The sequence below is a fragment of the Emys orbicularis genome, chromosome 1, assembly GCF_028017835.1.
Source record: "Emys orbicularis isolate rEmyOrb1 chromosome 1, rEmyOrb1.hap1, whole genome shotgun sequence".
Taxonomy (NCBI): domain Eukaryota; kingdom Metazoa; phylum Chordata; order Testudines; family Emydidae; genus Emys; species Emys orbicularis.
Genome location: NC_088683.1, coordinates 133565066 through 133592083, shown reverse-complemented (window position 1 = coordinate 133592083; position 27018 = coordinate 133565066). Strand labels below are relative to the sequence as shown.

Genomic DNA, 27018 nt, shown 5'->3' with positions numbered 1-27018 from the left:
ACTTTTTCTCTCATTGGTCATGTGAGTCAGAGAATACACTCTGAAATATGACATAAAGGGAATTATAGGCATAAGATTCAATAGCAGAGTTCTGAGATCTTAGTAATATTAAAGATCTTACAAAATATTTTGCAGCACATTTACTAGTACATTATATATAACTCTTAAATTAAAACTAAACTAACCATTTTCAGATGAACTATCTGCACATTCTGATTAATTTTCCTGTTTTTTTAGTTTGTTAACTTTGATTGCTGATTTGCAGAATTCTTGTGATTCATAATAGGTGTAATAAGTGCATTGAAAATGTTTGTTCAGTAGGTCGACCAGCTGTAGCAGCATAGCACCTTACTATGACAAGTCACATGCTACAGATGGAATGTGGCAGTCCGACACCTTTCCAAGAACTGACGAATCAAGCAAACTTTTCCACTGCTAAAACTAAAAATTAACAATCTAACTCAGTACCAAATAATCCCATAAAATTAAAAAAAAATCACTAGTTACACCCCCCAAAAATGCTTGAGGTTTAAAATAGTCACTTTTCCCTTCCCACTGATTGTCTGAGTAGGGACTCCCTGGTTCTGGGGGCGGTAGGAGATAAGCTGTTATTCTTCCCCATTCTGTCAGCCCATCCTCTGTCAGGCACCCTCCCTGCTCCACCTAGTCTCCTGCCCTTCTTACAGTCTTCTGCCCTAAACCTACCCCTATACTTTTGCTCTTTCCCCTATAGTTCTCAACCCATCCCATTCTCCCCCTCTCCCTGCCTTTTCATAGTTCTCTGTCCAGTTTTTAAGTCATACTGCCCAGGGAGCTGCCATCTTCTCTGAGGGCAGCCTGACAATAGTCCCATGGAAAACAATGAAGAGATGGGTGGCCACCTCTATAGCATCTTGCACCTACAAAAGCGATAGGAGATGGTAGTCAACCTAATTCATGCAATCTTGTGGCTTCTGTCCCACTGATGGTAATGGGAAGGATAGTGGCAACTTTTAATAAGGGCAAAAATATGCAATGTAAAGTGCACAGGACTATGAGAATCTCAAGCTCTCTCCTATCTAAACCACCTCCCCCCTGCTTATATTACAAGATTCTCAAGAGTTAATAATTCTAACTCTAAGTAAATTTTACACTTTCCCCCTTGTAAAAACCAGAGTCTTTATAGATGCAATATGCTTGTTTTGTTTTTTCTAGACTCAAGTTTTCAAATGTGCAATGAAGATCTTAAAAAAACTAAGTAATCATAAGCAAATACATGTCTATAACTTTCAACTGAACAGACTGAAGCACACCAACTACAGTAAATCCATTCTATCAGACTTCCTTTTAATTTCTAGTTATCACAACTGTGATACGAACAGCTGAGCATATTTCAAATACAGCTCTAAAATGTAGCAGGGTGCGGTGCTCTTATGAAATCAAGGCACAAGCATGAAATCTTGCCTTTAATTTTTTTTTTTTTTTTTTTTTTCTTTATTGAGTAATGGCGCCAACCTGGATTCTGCAACCCTACATAAATCACTGCCAGTTGTGGCTAAGCTGTAATGTTAACCAACCAATTTAAAACCATTACTGACATAGAAACATGTATTTAGAGATGATGTGCCAGCTACGAAACCACACAGTTTTTCAATCATGTGAACAGGATACTGTATATGGAATGCTAAATACTAAAAGCCACATTGGTTTTTGGGGTTACCTTTCTTGATTGCTCAGTTTGGCATACATGACTTTTACCAGCTCTGGACATTTCAGCAAATGGTCTGTAACAATCAAGAACCTAAAGAACAGAAGAAAAAAGCATTATTGGTTTTATGAAACCATTTAGTGAAAATGTAGTTATTTCGCATTTCCTCTATGTCTGTTTATATTACTGTTTTGGATGTTTGTAATTTTAATTAGTACATGGCTCCTTTCATGTTACTAGTGTTACTTGCTAACTGATACAAACAGTCAACACACCTAATTATTCACGTTCTAAACACATCCTCCACTGAGTACAGACCAATCTGCATCACTGCAACTCAGATTTACTCAAGCAATTGAAGGAAAGCTGGACAAGTCTTTTTCCAGTTATAGAAAAGAAAAATCTTACCATAATTCAAGTAATAAAACATCAATCCAAGACTTTATAGACCTCAGCAAAAAGCCAAGATTTAAAATTGTTATACCATTCATCTCAGAAGCAAAGCTTCTAAACCTAACAAATAATCAAGAGAATTGTGCTACATAATTCTTTTTTCTCTTAAAAAATTCTAACAACTCAGAAACACAAAGGGACACTGATTTTTTCATACGTAAAGCAGTAAAATACTATTCTCAGGTTACCAAGAAAACATCTCTGTTGTATAACAAGATCTTAAACCAATATTAGAAACTAACTTTTGGAAGCTGCCAGGCAGTGACTTACAGGTACAGTTATCTTTGTACTAATGCCCACATTAGACTGACTTTCTAAGCCTTACCTGTACCAGTAACTCATCCAGTGTTATGTGTACCAACTATATGGTAAAATGGTGACCTCACTAAATTCACCATATTCACTATCAAGATTCTTGGCTCTGCAAACAAACTAGTTGAACATGTTTATTTTCAAATCAAATTTCTAGCAGCACTGACAGCATGCTACATATATAATTAAACATGCTGCATTATATACTTACAGTAAATAGAGTACATTTTATTCAACCTTTGATTACAAATCCAAAATAATTAGACTGAGTCATATGACAAAAACAGGATATCTTGATGCCCACAAGATGGACTACTGAAAAAGGCAGCCAACTCCCTCTCCTCCCAACTCTCCCTCCTCTCCTTTGCTCCACTTTGCATAAAAGTTGCAGGGGTGATCCACAGCATCTTGTGTATTCAATACATAGGTGCCCTGGAAATCATATGGAACTGCTCCAGCCTTAATAAAAGGTCTGTTTGGAATACAAAAACTCAACCAAGTCTGGAGCAATCAAAGAGTACAAGATTCCGTGACATATATGGGCTTCACAACCCATGATTCATGTTCTATTTACTGAGAAATGTGATTTTTGGGGGTGGGGTGGGGCGGAGCCACATTTTATAATGGAACTGTTTTCATTATTATTTGTGCATATAATGGAGGAAAAGAGTGCCACTACATAGGTAGACATGAGATTTAAAATGCTGGTTTTTTTCTGATAATGTCAGTTTGCACAGGACTTTTTCAACAGCAAGCTGGAATTAGTAGACTTTTGGGCCCTTTAACCTTATTGCTCCGCACAGCCAATACTGCAAAGGACATTTCTAGCCTGGGATAGCAGACATAATTGTGAGGATCTGATATCTCCATCAATCAACAACATGACGACATGCTGGTGCCATGATATGCAATGGGAGTTCTTTCAATGACCCCAAAGGCAACTAGTAATGGTAAGAAAGCTAGCTATGCTTAAACTTTTTGCTGTAGCTGCACTTAAAAACCACACATGACCAGAAGTGATGGTAAAGAAATCTGGGACCTCAAAAGAAGAAAGCACAATAGATAGAAATATTATGTATAGTAGACCCTATCCTGCAGTTTAACAAATGACAGATTTTTATGATAATACAATCTTGATATATTATTAACAATTATACATTAACAATTATGTATAAGTGTTGATCATATGCATGGCTATAGTAAATCTCTACACAGTAATGGAATAATTTACATGGTTTTAGTATACAACTTCCACTGACCAAAATGGAAGTCGTGCACCTAAATCCCCATTATGCATATGCACACCATTATGACTGACTGCACCCCTATAATCACATCCTACATACTACTGTAATAATCTTTGTACAAAATATGCCTTGTGAAGTATCATTGAAAACTAATAACTTCCTGGTCAATAACATCATGATGAAATGTGTGTAGCAACATCATATGTAAAGTTACAAAACTGAAATTAGGTCTGAAATATGTTCACCACACAAGTCTGGGTAAACCAGATTTTCAAAGACAAAGGACAAGCTGACGCCTCTAGCTAGGTGTCATCAAAGTTGATTAGCAATCGCCAATCAAGTGGCCATTCTTTGGCAAGGAAAGGGGACAGGAACAAACAGATCTGCATCTTCGCAAACAGCATGAAAACCTCTTTCACCATAAGACTCCAACCTCACAGCCAGAATGAACTTAATCTAAGGGTAATGCTCAGGAAAATGCATTTCAAAGGGGGACTGGACTATAAAGTGAGGGGCAAAAACACCCTAGGTATCTCTCCCCATCCATCTCTCACTCTTTCCTTAGGAAGACGACAAAAGAAACCAGCCCATTTAACTTCGGGAGAGATCCTGACCTGAAATGTGGTCAGTCCTGTTGCTGGGAGCATGCGGTAAGAATTTCACCTTGAACCAAGTCTAGTCTGTTTTAATGCTTTATACTTGTTTATACTCATTTAAAACCTCTCTCTTTGTAGTTAAACAAACTTGTTTTATTCTTTAATCAAAACTAATCCAGTGTTGTAAACTGTGTGGGTAACTAGGGTAGCATACTGTTGTATACTGATCTCCTTAGAAGAGTGATGGACCTACTATATCTGAACTGTGTAGGAGAGGGCTGGACGGCGCAGAACACATGTTTTGGGGGGGAAGACTAGGAGTGTGTTGGGTCACCCTGCAAATAGTAACCTAGGCTGCTGGAACCCAGAGTGTGGCTACTGTGCTGCCTGACAGGCTGCTGGGGTCAGAGTTGCTGAACCAGGGTTGTGGCTATACACAGTCACTCAGAGTGTGACCTGCATACTGGCAAGCTGTTTGAGAGTGACCCATGTGGGAACTACAGCAGCAAAGCATTGTGAGGCACCCCAAGCTGCAGAGAAAAGGTGACAGGCCCTTACTGGCCTCGATTGGACCACGGAATATCAATCACCATAGAGGTACATTTTCCTCAGTCCATTGTGACAGACCGAGACCAGTGGGGTACAGGAGTCTGGTAGAGGGCAAATATACTGGTCACTGGATGAGTAGTTTTCTGTTCCCTGAGTGACCAGAGCAGGGGCTGCACTAGAGTAATCAGGAACCTGCTAGAACCAGTTAAGGCAGGCAGGCTAATTAGGACACCTGGAGCCAATTAAGAAGAAGCTGCTAGAATCAATTAAGGCAGGCTAATCAGGGCACCTGGGTTTTAAAAGGAGCTCACTTCAGTTTGTGGTGCGAGTGTGAGGAGCTGGGAGCAAGAAGCTGAGAGTGAGAGGGTGTGCTGCTGGAGGACTGAGGAGCACAAGCGTTATCAGACACCAGGAGGAAGGTCCTGTGGTGAGAATAAGGAAGGTGTTTGGAGGAGGTCATGGGGAAGTAGCCCAGGGAGTTGTAGCTGTCATGCAGCTGTTACAGGAGGCACTATAGACAGCTGCAGTCCACAGGGCCCTGGGCTGGAACCCGGAGTAGAGGGCGGGCCCGGGTTCCCCCCAAACCTCCCAATTGACCTGGACTGTGGGTTCTTCCAGAGGGGAAGGTCTCTGGGCTGTTCCCCAACTCACATGGTGAATCTCTGAGGCAAGAAAATCCGCCAATAAGTGCAGGACCCACCAAGATAGAGGAGGAACTTTGTCACACCATACATGGCTCCCAAATTGTAAACTCCCAAGAAATTTAAATAACCAACAAAACCTGAAGCACATGAACAAGCAAGAAATCCCTTTTCAGACTTTATGAATAGCAACATCAACACCAAAGGATTTGCATTTTAATAGCTCACAATACACCAAAATAGGTGTATTCTTTCTGATGAAGAAATCCACAAAACAGTAGCTGAATTTGCTTTTATGAAAACATACTTCCCACAGTTGGTTTTAGCCTCTTGTGAAAATCTCTTCCACCAGTGGGATACAGCAAAATTGCACTCAAGGAAATGTGTTTTATGTTCCAATTTTCAATTCTGCAGTTAAAGGTTAAATCCACACTTGTAGGCTTTTCAGTTTATAATTCTGCAGGGCAATTTGCTTGGATTTTTGTCTTATTCTTAAAATCTGCTAGTACTTGAGGCCTGTCTACACAATGCACCAGCAAAGCACACTAGAGGACTATGATTTGTAGCACTCTCTAATATGCTGTGGTCTAACTCCCCTGTGTAGACCCTGCTGGCACACTCGAAATGGTATCTAGTTCACATTGATATAGTCCTGTTTCAAACAGGACTGACTGAATTAACACACTCTAGGTACCTTTTAGAGCATGCCAGCAGGGGCAGTTAGAGCAGTATGTTACTGTGCTGTACAAATTACACCCTTCTGGGATGCTTTGCCGTGCTGTGTAGAAAAACCCCTATAGGGGCTGAAAAGACATCACACTCCTAACGTGCATTACTCAATAAAGTATAAGCATTTCAACTTTGTAGAGGTCTACTTTCCCTTCTATGCATGCTAGTCCTCTACACATTGCTAGGAGACTAGAGCCCTAAAAAGAGAAGTACAATGATGCGCAACCCGCATTTTGGACCTTTCTGGTATATGTTTCAGAAAGTGGCTTTATGGATTCAGCTTATAAATATGGACATAGCAGTTCTGTTTGTCTTTCTTGATCCCAAAGTTAAAATTTTCATTCATACCCCCAGATATCTCCACCACCACATTTAGTATCAGAGGGGTAGCCGTGTTAGTCTGAATCTGTAAAAAGCAACAGAGGGTCCTGTGGCACCTTTAAGACTAACAGAAGTATTGGGAGCATAAGCTTTCGTGGGTAAGAACCTCACTTCTTCAGATGCAAGTAATGGAAATTTCCAGAGGCAGGTATAAATCAGTATGGAGATAACGAGGTTAGTTCAATCAGGGAGGGTGAGGTGCTCTGCTAGCAGTTGAGGTGTGAATACCAAGGGAGGAGAAACTGCTTCTGTAGTTGGATAGCCATTCACAGTCTTTGTTTAATCCTGATCTGATGGTGTCAAATTTGCAAATGAACTGGAGCTCAGCAGTTTCTCTTTGGAGTCTGGTCCTGAAGTTTTTTTGCTGTAAGATGGCTACCTTTACATCTGCTATTGTATGGCCAGGGAGGTTGAAGTGTTCTCCTACAGGTTTTTGTATATTGCCATTCCTGATATCTGATTTGTGTCCATTTATCCTCTTGCGTAGTGACTGTCCAGTTTGGCCAATGTACATAGCAGAGGGGCATTGCTGGCACATGATGGCATATATAACATTGGTGGACGTGCAGGTGAATGAGCCGGTGATGTTGTAGCTGATCTGGTTAGGTCCTGTGATGGTGTTGCTGGTGTAGATATGTGGGCAGAGTTGGCATCGAGGTTTGTTGCATGGGTTGGTTCCTGAGTTGGAGTTGTTATGGTGCGGTGCGTGGTTGCTGGTGAGAATATGCTTAAGGTTGGCGGGTTGTCTGTGGGGGAGGACTGGCCTGCCTCCCAAGGTTTGTGAAAGTGAGGGATCATTGTCCAGGATGGGTTGTAGATCACTGATGATGCTTTGGAGAGGTTTAAGCTGAGGACTGTAGGTGATGGCCAGTGGAGTGCTGTTGGTTTCTTTTTTGGGCCTGTCTTGTAGCAGGAGGCTTCTGGGTACACGTCTGGCTCTGTTGATTTGTTTCTCTATTTCCTTGTGTGGGTATCGTAGTTTTGAGAATGCTTGGTGAAGATCTTGTAGGTGTTGGTCTCTGTCTGAGGGGTTGGAGCAGATGCAGTTGTACCTCAGCGCTTGACTGTAGACGATGGATCGTGTGGTGTGTCCGGGGTGGAAGCTGGAGGCACCTCACCCTCCCTGATTGAACTATCCTCGTTATCTCCATACTGATTTATACCTGCCTCTGGAAATTTCCATTACCTGCATCTGAAGAAGTGAGGTTCTTACCCACGAAAGCTTATGCTCCCAATACTTCTGTTAGTCTTAAAGGTGCCACAGGACCCTCTGTTGCTTTTCACCACATTTAGGTTTCTTCTCCTCTCCCGTCCTCCCACATTGCCATTAACTCATGTAGAGTACGTATAAAAATATTGGAGTGCTAACATATTTGAAGCACACAACACCAAAAGCGATATTAGGATGAGGAGGAAGAGAGGCACGCGCAAAGGCACACAGAAACCGCCTTTACGCTGCTGCTATGCATGGAGATTTTGGTGGTAGTGAAACAGGAAAAAGAAATAAAAGTTAAAATCTAAAGACTCCCCACTCTTCTGTTTTGTAGTCTTAAAAAAAGAGCCAACAAGCCTCCCACCCCCCTCCCCAAGTTTAAAATAAAAAGGTGTTTGTTTATGACTTGCTAACTGAATATCAGGCAGTTCAGAGACACACACCATGCTTCAGAAAGGTTTAATTGTGCTCAGAGCCCAACAGCAGACCTACTGGGATAAACTGGTGACCACTGCAATTTAGTAAAGGAAATGGTGAAAATTAGAATTGTTATATAAACAGAATACAGTAACAAATGAATAGTGTTAAATATGCCAATTTCCTGGGCTGTCTTTAGATTAAGTGTTTGGCTAAAATCCTAAAAAAATCAAATGCTCACAAGTAGATAAACATAGGAGATGTTCAGTTCAAACTCTTACAATAGCACAAAGGATACATTGTGCCAAACTAAGTTTGAGAGGTAGCCAAGATGAAATGGTATAAGCCACATTTATGCCCAACATATGCTAAACATGCCAGATGAGCAATGAGTTTGGTCCAACCAACGCTGGGTGTAAGCAATCAACTTTATCATAAAATGTAGTGCTCCAGATTTAAGTCGATTTGTATTCATTAGCAACCTTACAGAGCAGCGTCTTGCATGTCAGAAAACGGAATGACGGTGATCCTCTTCCTACCACTCTATATTAAATGTTTCATCTTCAAAAGAAGACTTCAGTGAGAATACATCACATTATTTGTATCATTGTAATTCAAACCAAAATACTTAGGAATGAAATAGTCATTTTTTCCGTAGTTTACAATGTATTTGAAATGTAGCATTTGTACTGACAGGGTAGACCATCCAAACTTTGAAGAGAGATTGCGTTCATAAATTCTCCTCTTCTGTCCAATCTAAATCTCTAACCACTAATGAAACCAAAAAAACATAGTGCCTCACTAGCAACTCTTAATAGGATTTTCAAAATCCTTTTAAATTATACCCTTTGGGCAAAGACGTTTGAGGAACAAAAGTATTTGTTGGCTTTGCATAAGACTAATAAAAAAAATCAATTTACAGGATGAAGTTATTTAATGGCAAATTAAATAAATGTGCCCTCTCACAGTCCTCTAGACCAGATACACCACCCCACCCATCAAAGTACTTCTCACTTACCAAAAGCACAGGAGAAAAATATTAGTGTGCAAGTGCATACACAATACCTTGCAGTACTAAAATCTTGAGGTAACAAAGGCAGAGATCACAATAGCACACATAATATCTGTTCCTCAGAGAAGGATCTTCATAAAAAACGTAACCCCTTGAATAAACTTTTAAGTCTAAAAGACAAAGTTCAGATTAACTTTTATATTTGTTTTGGTTCTGCTGCTGAATCACAGAGTTTGTCTTTACAGTTGGCTAGAGGGTTGCACGCTTTGTCGCTTCTGTAGGCTGAGCTCATTAAACACACCAGGGGTTCCTTGCATTCCTCCACTTCCCCCACCACTACCACGTGAACTACCCTTCCAGACCCCTCTATTTTAGGGACGCTCTGAACCTCTACCCCACCCTCATGCCAAAGGGGTCTATTTGCCCATGTCATGCTCTGGGCCCCTCAATTTCCCTTGGACTGCTCCTGTCTAAGCCTACCTATGTCTAGAAAGGCGCGCACTTTATTGCTTCGGTAGGCCAAAATTCCCAAGCACACCAATGGATTCTTGCATCTCTCAATTCCCTTCCACCCCCAGATTCTTATGTGTTATCCTCCCCTCCACTCTTCCATCCTCCTCTGGGATCACAAGAAGAGTGTTATATGGAAAGGTATTAATGGCTGTCATCCATTGGTTCTGCGATCTACAGACAATTATAGACCTGCTCAAAGCTGTGGACTTTGATAACAAGACACGAGGGGCTCTACATGTCTCATTTTCCTCTCAAGGTTTTCACTAAAAAATGAGCAAGATTCTGCCAACTGATGCCCAGAACATTTACTGAAATTTTGGAATTAATCAGATGTGGTTTTCAAAAGTTATCATGTACATCCCACACAAAAAGACATGCAGAGAAATACGATCAAGAGGAGTGGAAGGCCCCAAACCGTTATCTACACTTGACACTTTTTTGAAAGAATAACTTGTTAGGTTAGACAAAGCACATTTGCCATGAGTACCTGAAAGAATTGCTGCTGGTATAGGTTTAAGGGAAGCAAATGCACTCCCCATATTTAAAGAAATATTTGTGGAAGTATTCTAAAACTTCTGGAGATCCCCCCTCCCCCCCCCCTTTTACTACCTTCTTTTTCACTCATCTCATAGTGGTTTTCAGATACTTAAATAGGACCTAAAATGATCTGGCTCGTGACCTGTTCTCTCCTCAAGGAAGAAGCATAACTTGATAAACGCTGGAAGAAGCAGAAAGGAAAAGGTTCAGACAACTAATTATGACAAATTTCTTCTCACAATTACCAGAATATTGAACAGCCACTGGACATTATGAGAGTGCTAACACTTAAATTCATTCATGCCAAGATGGAAGTTCCGCATACTTTACTAATGTTTGTATGTATATCCTGTGTACTACTCTGCTCTTTCCCTACTGTGCTACATCAACACTGCCAAAAATCAGCATATTTTCAGTGACTGACCAGGGTCACTGCTTTTTGATTTAACATCTGAATTTGATAGGAACCAGAAGGAGCTTCTTAGGTACATCCAAGTTGGGAATAACATTATTCTCTACTGGAGAATTTCAATGAGGCGTCACATACGAAACTCAAATAATTTTCCCCTCTCGCTTTTCACAAGAAATGATACAGTAAAAGAGAGGTGAAACAAGACAATGCAAGATCCAGCTGTGCACCTTGATTTATTGGAGAAAGGTTTTCTAAAATTGCTCTTGAATACCAGGGCAATCCTACTGCAAATAATGAATAACTGTTGTAGCACTACAATTAAGGAAACGTTTTCCAATGGTCAGTAGCACTTAAACCCTTAGTTGCATTTGGAACCTGCAGCCTGTGACAGCATGCCAACTTTCCAGGAATTAGAAACAAAATTGTTCTCTGGAGAGTACAAGCCTAATAGAGGGAAGAGAAAGAAATACTCTAATTTGTGAGAGGAGAGAGAAATTGCCAGTTCACAAAAAAAAAGACAGGAATGGTAAAATTTTCGGATTTATATACTACATGCATACTATATAAGGCACTAGATTCAGCACTCTACTGCACAGCTGACTTTCCCTTAGTCTGCCTCAACAGGCTAGAGGCCTGCCAACAGCAGCAGTGCTTTCTGCCCGTGCTTATTTCCGTGGGCTAGAACTAAATAACCCCAGGAAAATGGGGAAGGGGAGCCCCACAACCTAATCTTTAAACTCACCATTGAACTGTGGTTTAAAGGAGAGTGGATGTTCAAAAAATCCTAACGTTCACTGCCAGACGGCTGACCACACTTTTACATCATTTTTCCAGAGAGAGGCCAAGAAGTGCACTATGCCTTTCCATTTTTTAAAAAAATTGAGAATTTCTGTTCTTTGCCCTTCAGGGTCAAAAATGCAATCCCCTCACTTGAAAAACAGACACGTTCCCCCACCCCACCCCCACCCCTCACACACACACACACACACACACACACACACAGAAAAAGCGATCGTATGAACTGTACTCCCGTCTCTAATGGAACCACCAAAGCATTTATAGAATAAACAACTTTTAGAATACACATTGATCTTGGTCAGGATGAATTGTAATGTAATTTTGTACTACTTTTTCCTAATTATTTTAAAAACACATGTATGCAGGTTCAAGATTTTAAAACTGATCTCATATGGCATCTTCTACATATAGTAGCTTCCCAGCTGCATAACACATTTTTATGTTGATTACTGCAAACCAAAAGAAGAAGAAAAAACTCTGATTTCTTAATGACACTTCAATTTTCCAGAGCCTAAGGCATGGCTTTCTGAGCTGTTTGCATGTAAAGAAGAGTTTAAAAGGAAAACAACTCTAACAAGTCCATTCATTGTACTCTGCACTGAACTGAAGCACTTACTCTTACTCCTGACTTCTCTTCTCCCCTGGATAGAGAGGAAGAAGAGTGTGCTACAAAGGAGTAGGATCACATGGGTGGAGATAGAGAGTACTTGCATCACTGAACAGTATGTCCTCCAGCTGATACAGAAATAGCATTGACTTTTTAAGGAAAACTCCATCCAGTTCCCAGCTGGTGACTTTAGAGAGGTAGGGATTGTTGAAAGAAATAATCAGGAGAAAAGAGTCTTATTTTATGGAATAAATATTTCTGCTTAAAATGTGTTAAAATAGGTATTTGACTTGCTTAATGTATAAGTGTCAAGATTTAAACTTAAGGGTATGAGTGATACCGATATACTATTAAAAATATTCAGCAAAATAAATTATACTCTACAGGGCTGGGAATAGCTATTGGCCCATTCATCCAGAACAAGTGGACGGGAGAGTGGGTGGAGACAACAGGGGACGAGGAGGAGCCACGATGTAAATCATAAGGAAAGATTGAGTTGCAAGCTATCATAGTGAATAAAGGAGGAGGAAAAGAAGAAGGTAAAAGTGGGGCAAGTGTGAAAGACTGTGCTTATAAGTTTAAAACTTTCCACAGACAGGAAGGCTCATTATAGGGAAAACTGCTCCCCTGGGCAACAAATCAGAGACAGGTCCTCCCAGGAGGGAGCATGCACAGGCATCAGTACTCCTTGGGGAATTTTGTGCCACTGCGCACATCCAGAATTCATGTGCCATGCAGAATTTCCCTCCTCCCTCAGAGAAAATACATTCTGCTGGAAAGATGCTGCAGTTACTCCTTTTGCTTACTAGGGGCCATGGTGGCACCAGAACAGAGAGTAACCAGTCCCTGGCAGGAACAGCCCTATCTGCGGACAAGGAAGAGAAAGAAGCTACCTTACTCACAGCACCCTGCCCGTGAGACCTAGTCAGGAGGCAGGGGATATGGAGGATGGACAGCATGGGGCACAAGGGGCTGCTGGGGGGGGGGTCACAGATGGGTTCAGAAGGGCTACTGAGGGGTGCAGACTGGGGAGAGGGCTGAATGGGATTGCAGGGCCATATGGGGACAGGGAGGAGGGGTGGTTGAGTGGGGGTGCAGGACAACATGGGGACTAGGGGAGGGAGGTGCAGGGACACAAGGGGGGGAAGGGCTGACAGGCTGACTGGGGGTGGAGGACCACATGGGGATGCGGGAGGAGGTGGCTGAGTGGGGGTGCAGGGACACATGGGGACAGGAGCAGATGTGCCTGACTGAATGAGAGAGGCTAGGGGTCAGCCAGGGTCTACGTGGTGGAGGCTCCCTAACAATCCCTCCCCGCCCTCCAAAAAAAACCCTGTTGCATACTTCTCTCACCTACACTCAACAATCCTCAAAGTTCACATCCAGGCTCCTTCCCAGTACTTCCCCCTCTCTCAGCTCCTGTTACCCCTGACTCCCTCAAACCTTTGCACTACTTCTGAGGGAAGCAGGAAACACGTTTCTGTATTGTAGTTTAAATGAATTATTACTCAGAGTTCTGTATTAATATGTCTCGTAAGAAACCTATTTGTCAAAAGACATTTCCTGAATCTTTTTTTTTTTGTCTGACAATTGCTGACAGATATTTTGAAAAAAATTACTACAAGAATTGAAACTGGCATGATTATATTGTGTTATTTTGACAAATAAAATACGCAGAATTTTAAAATATTATGCGCAAATTTTTAATTCCCACAGGAGTAGGCATCAGGGAGCCTGGACTGAGAGCTCCATGCAATGGGTAAAGGGGCACCTCCCTGCACTAGCACATTGCAATACAAATATTTTACGCTCTAGCTATCAAATAAATATTTAAGCCCTCACACTAGATAGCAAATGGTCTTTTCAGACAGAGGACCAAGACAGAAAATACTGCTGGAAAACAAGAGTTTTTATTGTACAGCTGGGCTTTAGCAAAGAAAAGTAATATAGTATAATTCTGTTAACTTCGTTTGTCAAATTACCCAAGGAAAGGTAGGTTACTAACCTGCAACTACAGACCTATTGCCCTTGCAGACCCATGCTCTTTGAAGCATGAGTATGTCCTTCAGCACCACATGCCCTAGAAAGATCCTGAAAGCAGCAACCAGTAGGGCTTTGTACAAGCTCAAATACAGTTCCACACATTCAGGGCCAGGCTACATACATTTCAACAGCATTCAGCCCTGAAAGCACTCAGTTCTTTCTTATGCTTCAAAATGTCAGCCAAAGACTATAAAGTGGGTGAGAATACTGTAATGGCTCTCACTCAGGGTCTGGTTGGGGAGAATGTCCTAGCTGCAACCCTTGACATCCAAGGAGGTTGTGTGGAGGGGAGCCTGAGCTCTCCCACTCCACCAGGCTCCAACCCAGGGCCCTTTGGGCTACCAGTAGTCTGGCAACCAAGGCTGCTTAAGGCTATCCTCCATGGGCCCCTTCCTCTCATCCCCCTTCCCTCCCCCACAGGGGTCAGCTTAGTCTAAGACAGGGGTGGGCAAACTTTTTGGCCCACGGGCCACATCTGGGTATGGAAATTGTATGGTGGGCCATGAATGCTCATGAAATTGGAGGTTGGGGTGCACGAGGGAGTGAGGGCTCCGGCTGGGGGTGTGGGCTCTGGGGTAGGGCCAAAAATGAGGAATTCAGGGTACAGGAGGGGGCTCTGGGCTGGGACTGAGAGGTTTGGAGGGCGGGAGGAGGATAAGGCTGGGGCAGGGGGTTGGGGCACAGGAATGGGTCAGGGCTGCAGGCTTTGGGTGGCGCTTCCCTCAAGCAGCTCCCAGAAACAGTGGCATGTCCCCCTCCAGCTCCTACGCAAAGGGGCAGCCAGGCAACACTGTGCACCGCCCTGTCCACAGGTGCCGCCCCTGCAGCTCCCATTGGCCGCGGTTCCCGGCCAATGGGAGCTGCAGGGGTGGCACTTGGGGCAGGGGCAGCATACGGAGCCCCCTGGCTGCCCCTACACGTAGGAGCCAGAGGGGGGACATGCCACTGCTTTCGGGAGCCGCATGGCGCCACGGCATGTGCAGAGCGGGGCAAGCCCTGGACCCTGCTCCCCGGCGGGAGCTCAAGGGCCGGATTAAAATGTCTGAAGGGCCGGATGCGGCCCCCCAGGCCGTAGTCTGCCCATCCCTGGTCTCAGGCCTTCTCCTGGTGGGGAAATCCAAACCAAAAGTAGTAAAAGGGAGTTACCAATGTCCAAGGTCCCCAGGATACTTTCCTCTCTGGTTGTCTCTGGGGTGGGTCCTACCTTCCCTCAGGGAGGGCCCCTTTGGGCAGCTGTATCAGAGCCTTCAGGCTTCCCTCTGCTTTATGCTGCTGGAGCTGTGGGCTGCAGGTCTGCTCACCTCCAGCTCTGCCATCCAAATGAGCTACTGTAATTCCCTGCCTTTTAATTCCTCCAGCAGATGGAGCATTTGCTGCAGGTGTGGCAGGGCGGGGCTGGTTGAGCCCAAAATAATCCCTTAACACCTTGTTGCCCAGTGTGAGGTTTGTACACCCCATCACACATACATCTGCCCAGGAAACATTTCGGAGAACTCCACTTACAGAGAGGTAACCTTTTTCTTCGTTAAGAACGGTCTCTGCAGATTACCACTCTCAGGAGACTGACGAGAAGTAGCAGACCCCAGAAAAGGAACAAGACTAAAGGACTGGTCACCACAAACAAGTAGACTGTGAAACTTGTGTAGACTAGGAAAATGAGAGGCAGTTTAAAAATGCATTACCTAACAAGTTAATTCATTAGTTGGTTGGAGTCAACCCTAGAGTCAAGTCCCCGAAAAGAGTACCTGTGCGGAGGTGGGTGGGGCAATTTAGCTCTTAAATTAAGAGAATGATGTTGAGTAAAGGTATGAATTAATCTCCAGGTGACTTCGCAGATGGCAGAAACTGAAGCATTTCTGAAGCATGCCACACAAGCAACCAGACCATCCAGTCTTGTTAATCTCACATGGTCACAGGATTGAATACAAAGTCTGATCCATTTACACACAACACAGAGATGACTTCTTTCTTGGACTTAATTACTGCCCACCAGATACAGGTGCCACTGGAAACATTTAGTGAAGAACTCATCATCCCCAAAGACAAGACCATGCAGTATGGGACAGAGCTGTCGCCTCCCCAATAAGTGAGGTAATACTTTGTGTCAGTATCATCTATAGCAATGATCTAAAATACTAAAGCTCTCAATACAAGGGAGAGCTTTCAATGCCAGTTATGGTGTTCAAAATTCCAACACCTCGATGTGGAGTATGGATGGACTCCTTGAACTTACAAAGGCTACTTAGATAACGGATGGCTTCAGTTTTCAATGAAGAATGGGAATCACAGCTGTCCCTGAACTGAGAGTCCCTTTCACAGAGGGAAATGTGGAAAACTGTAGAAACACCAGATGATCACAAAGATGATGAAGAAAGGGAACAGGCAATGGTGCTAGAAGCATCTCTGATTGAAGCAGGGTTTCCAAACTTATGGCATTTTTTTCCCCTTGCAAGTGACCTGATCCTTGCTCCTGAATGACATCTCTCTGCCACCTTCTCTTGCCTTTTGATATTCTGGAAATCTAGGCTCTGCCTTTGAAAAAGGCATCAAGACCCTCAAAAGGATCCTCCTAGAACTGCTAAGCAGGGTGTGATGCTGAGAGCAGGAAGAAGGCCTGATACAACAGCTGCTGCTAATGTGGAAGCACTGTAAAGGTACTGCTTGGCTAAAGGAACCTCTCCCTTCAAGACCCTCTCTCTACCAGAACTGCATAACTGCTCCCTACCAGAACTGCTACTGGACTAGAGTGAAAGGAAGGAACAGAAGCCAAAATCATGCCTGGAAAGAGAGGTTCCTCCTGAGCTCTATCTGAGGACTCCTCTGCTTTCCAATGCGGAGACAGAACACTGGATTCCAAAAATGTGCACAGTACTATGCCAGCAGGTGGAACCATCAAATCACTGGGGGGGAAAAATTACAAGTAGGATATTTGCTTCCCAAGTGTGGGTCAAAGGCAGAAAACCCATCGGTACTGGACTAATGGAGCAGTGGGGAGAAAGAAGAGTTCAGGCAGTGCATTAGTCACAATATTTGTCCTCTCTGTGTCCTAATGGTTGATGGCATTAACTTTAAAAGTAACTTCAGCACTGTGAATATTTACCTGTGTAATTCATCGGAGGCTAACACTGATGAACACTTACATCTGCTACACAAACACTTCGTGTAAATCTATCCCGCTTTAGCCTGCCGCACACTAAGTGTCCATGTGGACCCTTCTGCTGCATGCTAAAAGTTCCATAGCTCACTTTGATTACATTGCGCTTGGATGCTGACAAACCCTCGACGTTGAGTTGGAGAACTCTTAAAGCTGGGCCGATGACGAGAAAGCCACAGGATGGCACCACTGTGTGGTCTCAACTGCCAGATCGGAATCGGTCAGCAGCAACCCTAAACGTGATGAGTGGTCAGCTATAGACGTTTGGAATGGTTTCTTTGTTGCTGATCCAACCGTTCAGCCATGGGGTCTGCACGATGACCCACTTTGTCAATGTAGTCTCTGTCAGTCAATGGTGCATGTTGTCGATGAGTGTCAACTAACCAGAGTGTCAACTAACCAGACTTCATGGTGGCCTTAGGGCCCTTCTTTCTGCTGATGAAGCTGCTGTCGGGTGGCTTGGCAAGCACTGCAAACTCTAGAAGAAGTCGTCCACTTTGATCTACTCCCATTAAATGCACTAGTTTAGTGCAACTTTTAGTGCACTGCAGCAGAGTCCACACGGACAGTTAGTGCACGGCAGGCTGCCGTGGGGTAGATTTACACCTCAACTTGCTGTCATCTAAATGTTCATGTAGACCATCTCTACTTTAGAAAAGAAAATAATGACTACAATTTATAGCTATGAACAAATTGTTATTATTTAAGAAAAGGAGGAAATATTTTCATTACCAAGAATCAGCATTTGGCAGAGCAAAGAGCTAACATGAGAGGAACAAATACAGATCTCATTCATGTGCTGAACAGCAAGTTTTAAACTGCTTTGGACACTCAGATTAAAAGATTGCATTTCAACAAGGTATGCAGGAATTATGTTAACATTAAGAACATTTTTAATTCAATTCTTTACAAAACAGGCAGCCAACGTAACTTCTTGAAGAAAATATTACCATTTTAGTGAGCCCAAATATAACATTATAGTTGCTTAAAAAAGGTTGCTGTGCCATGCGGTAGCCGCGGCACAGAGGCCTGAACTCTTTATTGCAAAGCACTGGCTCTACCGCCAATACCGCGGCTATGTAAATTCGTTTAAGCAATCTTAGTGGTATGTGCTAGTGAGAGTCCAAGTACAGCCCCACATTTTGAATGAATTGCTGACAAAATATTTTTTCAATGTTCCTGCCAAAGAAGCATTACAACAACTCAGTTTTGAGTTAATGAAAACAGAGACAAAAATCTTTGAACTCCTACCTGGCTGCATCTACTGCGTATTTATTTACTATATGGGGAAAGTGGCTTAGTCCTTAGATGTGAAAAATGTTTCTTGGTAATGAATCAAACATGAGCCTGGATCAAAAAATTAAATGTAATAATAAAACTGAGACCGAGGCTACAACCGCAATACACCATCATCTTAAGTTATTGTCAACTTATCCCGGAGCCATTAAAGACAGCATCTGTCTTTCACACATTGAACTGCAGAAAACTGCAGCTCACTTAGTATCTGAGAAACAGTCATACCAACAAGAATGTTTCAGATACAGAAGACTTTTATGGGAGAAAGAGTGGTTTATCATCAATGTAAAATATGTTATGAAAGCTTAAACTATTCCAAAGCTATGCTAAGTGACAGCATAGACTGCACATCAGGACCAACACTGAACAAATGATTAAATTTAGCTTGCGGCTAGCTACTTTTTAATCAGAAATATACTTTGATGTTCTAACAAAATAAGCTCTGAATCAGGTCACTCAAAAGAAACAAACAAACAATTTCTATTTACCCTATAATCTTCATTCACAGTGAGCCACAAGGACAAACCAAGAAACAAACATAATTCAAAGTACAGCTATTATGTTATATTACTATAACAAAATATTAGGATATTAGGCATTCCTTGTATATGCAAGGAAAAATATACCCTGAAGTTTGACACTGAAGCAACCTAGTTAACCAAAATATCAGCTGGAGTTCAAAATGATGTTTTTGTCCATTCCATATAAACTTGAATGGAGAGCTGCAAAGAGATTGAAAAGACAGCATGAAAATGCCTGCTTCCACCCACCGCAAATTACTTCATAATCAATAGTGGCTAAGAGGCACTTGGCTGCAGAAAGGGATTTTTGTTTTGATTTTTAACTTTTGAACCTTAGTCGGTAAATATACAAAAATCTGCATGGAAATACCTGCCAACTTGCTAAAAGTTCAACATATTTGTTTTTCTTCTGCAATATTTAGTATTGACCAAGTACTACTCTTAGAGGTAGTACATTCTCCCTATTTTTTCCATGTGAGTTAATATCAGATTCTGGGCATTTTATGTGGTCTTTTAAAAACAAAAATATAAATGATAAGCTTTCAATAGCTCTGGCACAGTTCTCATAGGCCAACATGTTTATAGTACATTAAGAACAGAAAAATACAAACTGAAAGGTCCATTGCGACCCTGAGTAGGTATTACAATGATATGAGCTGAACTGAAGTCACAAGCAAGTCTCTTGACATTTCTATTTAGCTTGTAGTTTTACATTTTTTTTATTAAAAATGCTTGATTAATTTTTGTTCCTGTTTTTATTATATTCAATACAATCATCAAGTAATAGGGTATTGCTTTTATAGTTTTCCCCTTCAAGAAACATGAAGGGGAAAACTATAAAACCTTCTGGTTACCTTTTGGTTCTCCAAAAAACACTTTCAACTATCCTTATGTTGAGATTAGGGCTGTCAAACGATTAAAAAGATCAATTGCCATTAATCACAAGATTAAAAAAATAGCTGCGATTAAGCATGCTGTTAAACAATAACAGAATACCATTTATTTAAATATTTTTGGTGTTAGGAGGGAAGTGTGTGTGTGTGTGTGTAGGCTCTAACGTTTTACATTGCTTTGTTTTTGGGTGCAGTTATGTAAAAGAGAATCTACATTTGTAAATTGCACTTTCACGATAAAGCGATTGCTCTATAGCACTTGTATTTTTCAATTCACCTCATACTCTTATCTTTTTTACAGTTCAAATATTTATAACCAAAATAATAATATAAAATGATCACTGTGCACTTTGTATTCTGTTGTAATTGAAATCAGTATATTTGAAAATGTAGAAAATCATCCAAAAATATTTATAATAAATTAAAATTGGTTTTCTATCATTTAACAGTTTGATTAAAACTGCAATTAATCGCAACTAATTTTTTAATCTAGTTAATTTATTTTGCATTAATCACTTGAGCTAACTGCGATTAATTGACAGCCCTAGTTGAGACACAATTTATCCCAACTATTTTCTTGACCTTCGGTATTAATAAGTAAGATCATATTTCTACCATGAAAACAGTAGAGCTGATGGAAAAAACAGAATTTCCATCCCACGGGAAACTGCAATATTTTGACATTTCAGTCATCCCAAATAGTGTTTGAAAAGTCAAAATATCAAAACTATTTGTGGAACAAAATGTTCTAGAAAAAAGTTTGATTCAGAAATGTTGAAATGTTTCAGGTATTAATTTCTGCATCTTCCTGAAGGACCGTAGTGTCCTAGGACTTGTAATTCTGGCTCCCTCATTCCTCTGTTCTCTCCCCTGGTCCCAGTTCCCTAACTGGACTACATCTGTCTGTATCTTCCCACAGAAAATTTTAGATTTCAATGAAATGCTACTTTCTGACTAAAGTGTGTGTGTGTGGAGTGTTTCGGTTTGGGTTTGGGTTTTTTTGAACCAGCGCTAACAGATTAATGCTCTAATTTTAGACTATAAATAATTCTTGGGCTGCATAGTTTCAAAACCTTTTGGATAGATGGAGATTTGAAAAACTGGGGGCTTATCCAAGGTTGCTTTCCAGATTCCCCAACTTTGAACATTTTAAACAGAATGCCGGCCAACTTGTAAAAGGCCAGCCAGCTTTGAAGAGGCTATGTTTCAACAACAACAGTCCCCTTAAAGGCAGCTGGTAATTGCAAGTCATCTAACATTCTTTTGAGTTCCCTCCATGTGAGGAGTTAAGTTATTCAAGACTGTACTTAATGAATCAGAAATCAGTCCTGCTCTGCTATGGCTACAAAGAAAATTCAATTACTCTTTTGAGGAGTTTTCGATCCCAAATCCTTGTCAAGAAATAAAAGCCTTTCTACACTGTATTTGTGAAGCTGCTTTCGGGTATAACACAATCATGACTACTCTCTATGACAATATGCAGACATTAGCCTATGTGCAATGCATGCTACCAACAGAAGTGAACATGTGTCTGCCAGAACAGCGACAGTGACACACTTGAATCTGGTGCACAACAGCAGCATCATAACCATTGAAGTGAAATATATTTAATTTGCTTTTCAGTGTTTGATTTTCTTGAAAACCACCCTACTTTCTTCCCACTGAATTTTACTGGTATGTAAATATTGATGGGTGTGACCAAGTTGTCACAGTGGAAATAATAGTAACAGAAATCTAACATTGTTGCTTGGCTCCTAAATTCCCAATAATAATATCGGAACAATTTGTAAATGAGCAAAATGCCATCATAACAGATAGTTGGGAATGATTAAGTGCAACCAAGTGTATTTAAAGATAGGCTTTCCAAATGTCTACATGAGTGTCCTGAGTTTTGACTTTAGACATAACCTTGAAAATAATGAACTACAAAATCTGCAAAAAGATTTTTGTTTTCACTATTGAGTATTTTTTCTCAAAACGCCCCCATATTTAAATAAAAGTGGAGGTGACAGGATGATCTGGCCCTTAAAGGAAGTAGTTCTCAGTGGTCAGCCCCCCAAACGGCCCTTTAAGGGTTTGAAAAGTTCAGTATGAGGACCTAAGGGACATGTGGAGAGAGAAGCATCGGTCCCGGGAATGAAGTTCCTGGGAGGAAATTGTGTCACTTTATCTTTAAGAGCCTGGGGGCTAGGTGCCTTGCAGAGAGGACAGGGCAAGGCTCCCCTCTCCCCACAAACCAATGGGGAATGAGCTGGGAGAAGCGGATCAGCATAAATGCTGCCTCCTCCCTCACAGCAGGGCAAATGCCTGCACAATTTAGGGAGTAAGGCGGCTCCGGCAGGGCCCTGAGTTAGCAGGGAGAAGACAGTAGCAGAAGAAAGCTGTCTCCTGGATCCTCCCAGCCTGAGGATTAATTGAGGGAAAAGTGATCAGCTGAGGAAGGAACTAGCTAGTGGCCCTATGGCTGGCTAAATTATAACCCACCCCCAAGGAGTGGGGATGGGGCTCCTGCTCTAAGGAGAGAGAGTGTGACTCTTTCATTGTTGTATACTCTGTTCCAGGAGAAGAGCTGGGGAGACAGGCTGTTTGAAGCACAACCCTAGCTCCAGGAAAGGGGCTCTGAGGTCTCCCCTCAACCAGGACCAAGAACAGACGAGGACTCTTACAGGGACCCAAAGTAGGGTGATTTGGGGCAACTCACAAAGACAGCCAACATTTGTAGAAAACTTAATAAATGGGATCCCACAAAGTGGTTGCATAGTCTTAAGCCAACCTAAGTCTTGTCATTGATTGAAAAGAACCCGAAGGGGATGCAGCAGGGCCACAAGGGGGTGCGCTCGAGAGGCTTACCCCTTGGCACTAGATTATTTGCATCCTGATGGAAAGGCTGGAGCAAGAGAGAACACGTCACAAATGCATAATTGAAAACACAGTTTATAGTAACTGTTATTAGCAAAAATATATAAAGTTGAACATGGTAAAACCACTGATTATATTCTTTAAACTAATAAAATGAAACATCGAAAATTCACAAGCATACCATCTGTGTCCTACTTTTATTTAATTGTTGCATGTTGCATTAGAACTTTTAAGACATGCAAGAAAACTAATGTATGCAATGTTTCATTGCTGCTTAATCTTACTGTCATACCCCAAGTACTAAAATCTGTGAAAGATTATTTCCTGGCTTAGTTTCCACTTCAAAACCCAATATGTTTTAATACATGTTTTTACAAACAGATATTCAAAGAGAGAGATGCAACAAACCAACATGCAAACGTAATGAGTTTTTATTATATGACCCGTAACTCACTCACTAGATGTATGCTGCTCATTTTAGACTCAAATTTATCTCTGTTCCACACAAATTTGGTATGCACATCTTGTAAGTTTAAAACCAAAATGCAGAACAGTACAAAGTTGACAAATACGGTTGCTTACCCTAAATGATAGAATCCTAATCAACCTAGACTTCTGAGTTCAATTACTTCCTGTGTCTTCAGTTTTGATTTATGTGAACCAGACTTGCATCTTAGTAGTTATCCATGCTATTTAAATAAATCAAAAAGAGATACATACGACCATTCAGACTCCAGTTGCTTTTTATAGACTTTTACAACAGCAAGAGCTACATTCAAGTTCTTATGCTTCAGTAGTTCTCCCACTTTCTCTGAATTAAGGCAGGTGAACAGTACCATACAGCAATAGGTAATAATTTTCTCATCATGGTGATTGAGGCAATTCCTTAAAAAAAAAAAAAAAAAAAAAAAAATTGTTAAGGATCAAGCTGGAATAATGCAGCAGTGGTATTTAATAAGAAAGGAAACATGAAGAACTTCATGAACTGCGTAAGAGGTGGTGAAATAAATGGCACCTATGAAACATATAACCATTTCCAAGTAATCTTAGAGATCAGACTTAAAGGAAAATTGCAAAGCTAAAATTAAAATGGAGTTAAGTAAAGTTTTTTTGAAAAATAATTCCTTTCACCATCAAAAGATAAAGACTTTTTAATATGGAAGAAACAATATCACAAATATTTCTTCAGCTTAAGTAATACCTATCCTGCATGTTAGACCCCAAACCAACAAGTGCTAAGTGCACTTGATTCCCACTAACTTCAGTGGAAGTCAGGGATGCCTAGACTTGACAAAAAAGAACATACCAGTAGAACCTCAGAGTTATTAACACCTCGGGGCTCGAGGTTTGTAACTCTGAGGTTCCACTATAGTTATCTGCAGAAAGTTCTATCAGGCAGGATATAAAGTATTCAATACAGGGACATTTGTTGCCAATTTCCAGGATATTATTGTGACTCTTTTAATAATTAGTGTTTTTCTTAAAATTGTAGGTTCTGTATCAAGTAATTACATGAGAATCTCAGTTTTCATGAAAAAAAAAAAAAGTACATTTCTAGCCCTCAAAGTTGTTGAGAAAAAAGTTTGAAACGTGGCCGAAGCACACCGTGAAAGCTCGAACAAGAAAAAGAACCCAACGTGTAGTTTCATGATTTTTAAGCCAAACATGATTTTTTTGAGGCTTGACTCATGATTTTTGAAGCCTTACGGCTGACGAGGCTGAAACCTCATGCTTCAGGACTTAACTATTAGAGACAAGGATGAGACCTAATGTTGAGGGCAGATTATCCCACATCTGCCTACCGTGAGGTTTTTACACCTTCCTCTGAAGCACCTGGTAGAGATACTGTCAAAGACAGGATACTGGACTAGATGAACCTCAGGTCTGAAACAATATGGCAATTCCTATGTTCCTAAATAAGCTAACTTTTTATTTCTCCCTCTACTTACTCTCCAAATCCATCCTGTGTAGTCTCCCCCGCACTTCCCAGTTTGCTGAAGATATCTCAGAATACCTTTCTGAGAGACCAGTCAGAGCGACACACATTGCAGCAACCTAAGCACTGTCCACCAACTCTCCCACCAATATAGCTTCCACCTCTCACAGAAGTGGAGTAATTATGCTGACAGGAGAGCTCTCTACTGTCGCCATACAGCATCTTCATCAGATTGGCATCAGCGGCGCAGCTGCACCAATGTAGCGCTTCTAGTGTAGACCTGCCATAACTCAGTCAAAAATCAGTATCTAGGTCAGGGGTGGGCAAACTACGGCCCGCGAGCTGTTTTAAGCCGACCTGCGAGCCACACCATGCGGCTCGGCCCCACTCCGGCGCTCCAGCCAGGACCCAGGGCCATACCACGCGGGTATGGGAAGCTGCGGCATGGCCCCGCTCCAGCTCCTACGCGCTCCAATGGGAGCTGCAGGGGCAGTGCCTGCAGATGGGGCAGCGTTTACAGCCACCTGGCCACGCCTCCACATAGGAACCAGAGAAGGGACATGCCACTGCTTCCGGGAGCTGCTTGAGGTAAGCGCCACTCAGAGCCTGCACCCCTGAGCCTCTCCCCAACCCCCTGCCCCAGCCCTGATCCCCCCCTTCCACTCTCCAAACCCCTCAATCCCAGCCTGGAGCACCCTCCTGCACCCCAAACCTCTCATCCCCAGCCCCACCCCAGAGCCTGCACCCCCTCCCGCACCCCTACCCCAATTCTGTGAGCTCTCGGGCCAAAAAGTTTGCCCACCCCAATCTAGGTCCATGGAGATTTCAGGATGGAACTATTGTCAATCAAGATAAGCATGCCTTAAAATCAAAACTGTAAAACACTGTATAGCTGATGTGCACTTTTATTAAAAGCAAACCAATCCCACAAGATATTTCAGGCCAGATCTAATAAAATACTGTAAATAAAAAAAAGTCATTGAAAAGCTGTATGTTGTTGTAAGCCTGATCCAGGAATTTTGGCCAAATCCACTCTATAGATATGTAAGTGTGCAATACTTCCTATGTATGTCAACAACATTCAGAGGCTTTTTTTATTTTACTTTCACTCACCTTTCTCCATCCCCTCCCCGCACCAATAACTATCATGTTTATGTGGCAGCAACTTGAAGTTGGGCAGAGTTAGGTTCCCAGAAATTATTACAGCATTCCACTCTGTAAAGGTCTCTGAACAAGACCTCAGCGATTGAACCAGATCATTTATACAGATCTTCTTGCAATCTCTTCCCAAAGAAACCAGTCTATTGTCAGTTTAGAACAAGAAGGTTTTTCAGGTCCTGACTCCTGAGGTTGAGTAACACAAATACATCCACAGGATATGGTCTCAATGGGTCTATTCTCGACAAAGTTAATTTTCAAAGCATTATGGCGCTAGTAGAGTAGCAAATATCATGTACAAAAGATCTAAATATAACCATAGGGATTACATTAGAAAAACCCATGTAAATGCTTACAAGAAAAGATCTGGGAAAGCGCACTTCCAAATGCTATTCTGGGAATCTCCATTTCCTGCTGCAAGGTTTCCAAGAAACTGGAGGCTACAACGTAAAGCTGAGGAAAAAGAACACATGTTATCAGGAAATTCAGAGAGATATCAAAGATTAATAAACTCTGTGCAAATATCAATACATATCTATACTATGAAAGCCATCCATTTCAGAAAATTGAGACAACATTTATGTAGCTCTAAAACATATTTATAATACTATATATATTTTCCCCATATTTGCTTTTCTTATACAGTGAATTAATTTTGTACTCAACAATTCCATAAAGCACACGATACACCCCAAAATGACAGATAAAACAAATCCTTTTTTGGGGGGAGGGAACACTGGCTCACAATTTTATTGAATATGAATGATAGCCACTGCAGAGGAAGGGGTTGGGAAGAATGTCCAATGGAAGTACAAAGACAGTAAGATTGCTGAAGGAAGGAGCAGCAGTTGCCACATTGCAATGGCCATTTTGTCTTTTCCATATCTGTGGTGGCTTTTTTCAGTATTTGATTACTGGGATGACAGCTCTGCTGGCTAGTAGCAGAGAAGTCCATGCACATTCCCTGAACTGGCCATTAAACTAATTCTGAAGCTGCTAGCAGCTTCAGAAATACAGTTCTTGTCCCTCTCCAAATTTCTTCAGCCATGGGAAA

General features: G+C 41.7%; 1 protein-coding gene across 1 annotated transcript in view; it reads right to left on the bottom strand.

Annotated features, from left to right (window-relative positions):
* Positions 1-27018, bottom strand: part of ATXN10 (ataxin 10) — a 189586-nt gene that overhangs the window by 92742 nt on the left and 69826 nt on the right. Inside the window, exons 4-6 of the mRNA XM_065423224.1 lie at positions 26321-26417; positions 23591-23755; positions 1700-1780 (exon numbers count right to left, since the gene is read on the bottom strand). Coding sequence (XP_065279296.1) covers positions 1700-1780; positions 23591-23755; positions 26321-26417 — 343 coding nt within the window. The remainder of the gene's footprint in view (positions 1-1699; positions 1781-23590; positions 23756-26320; positions 26418-27018) is intronic.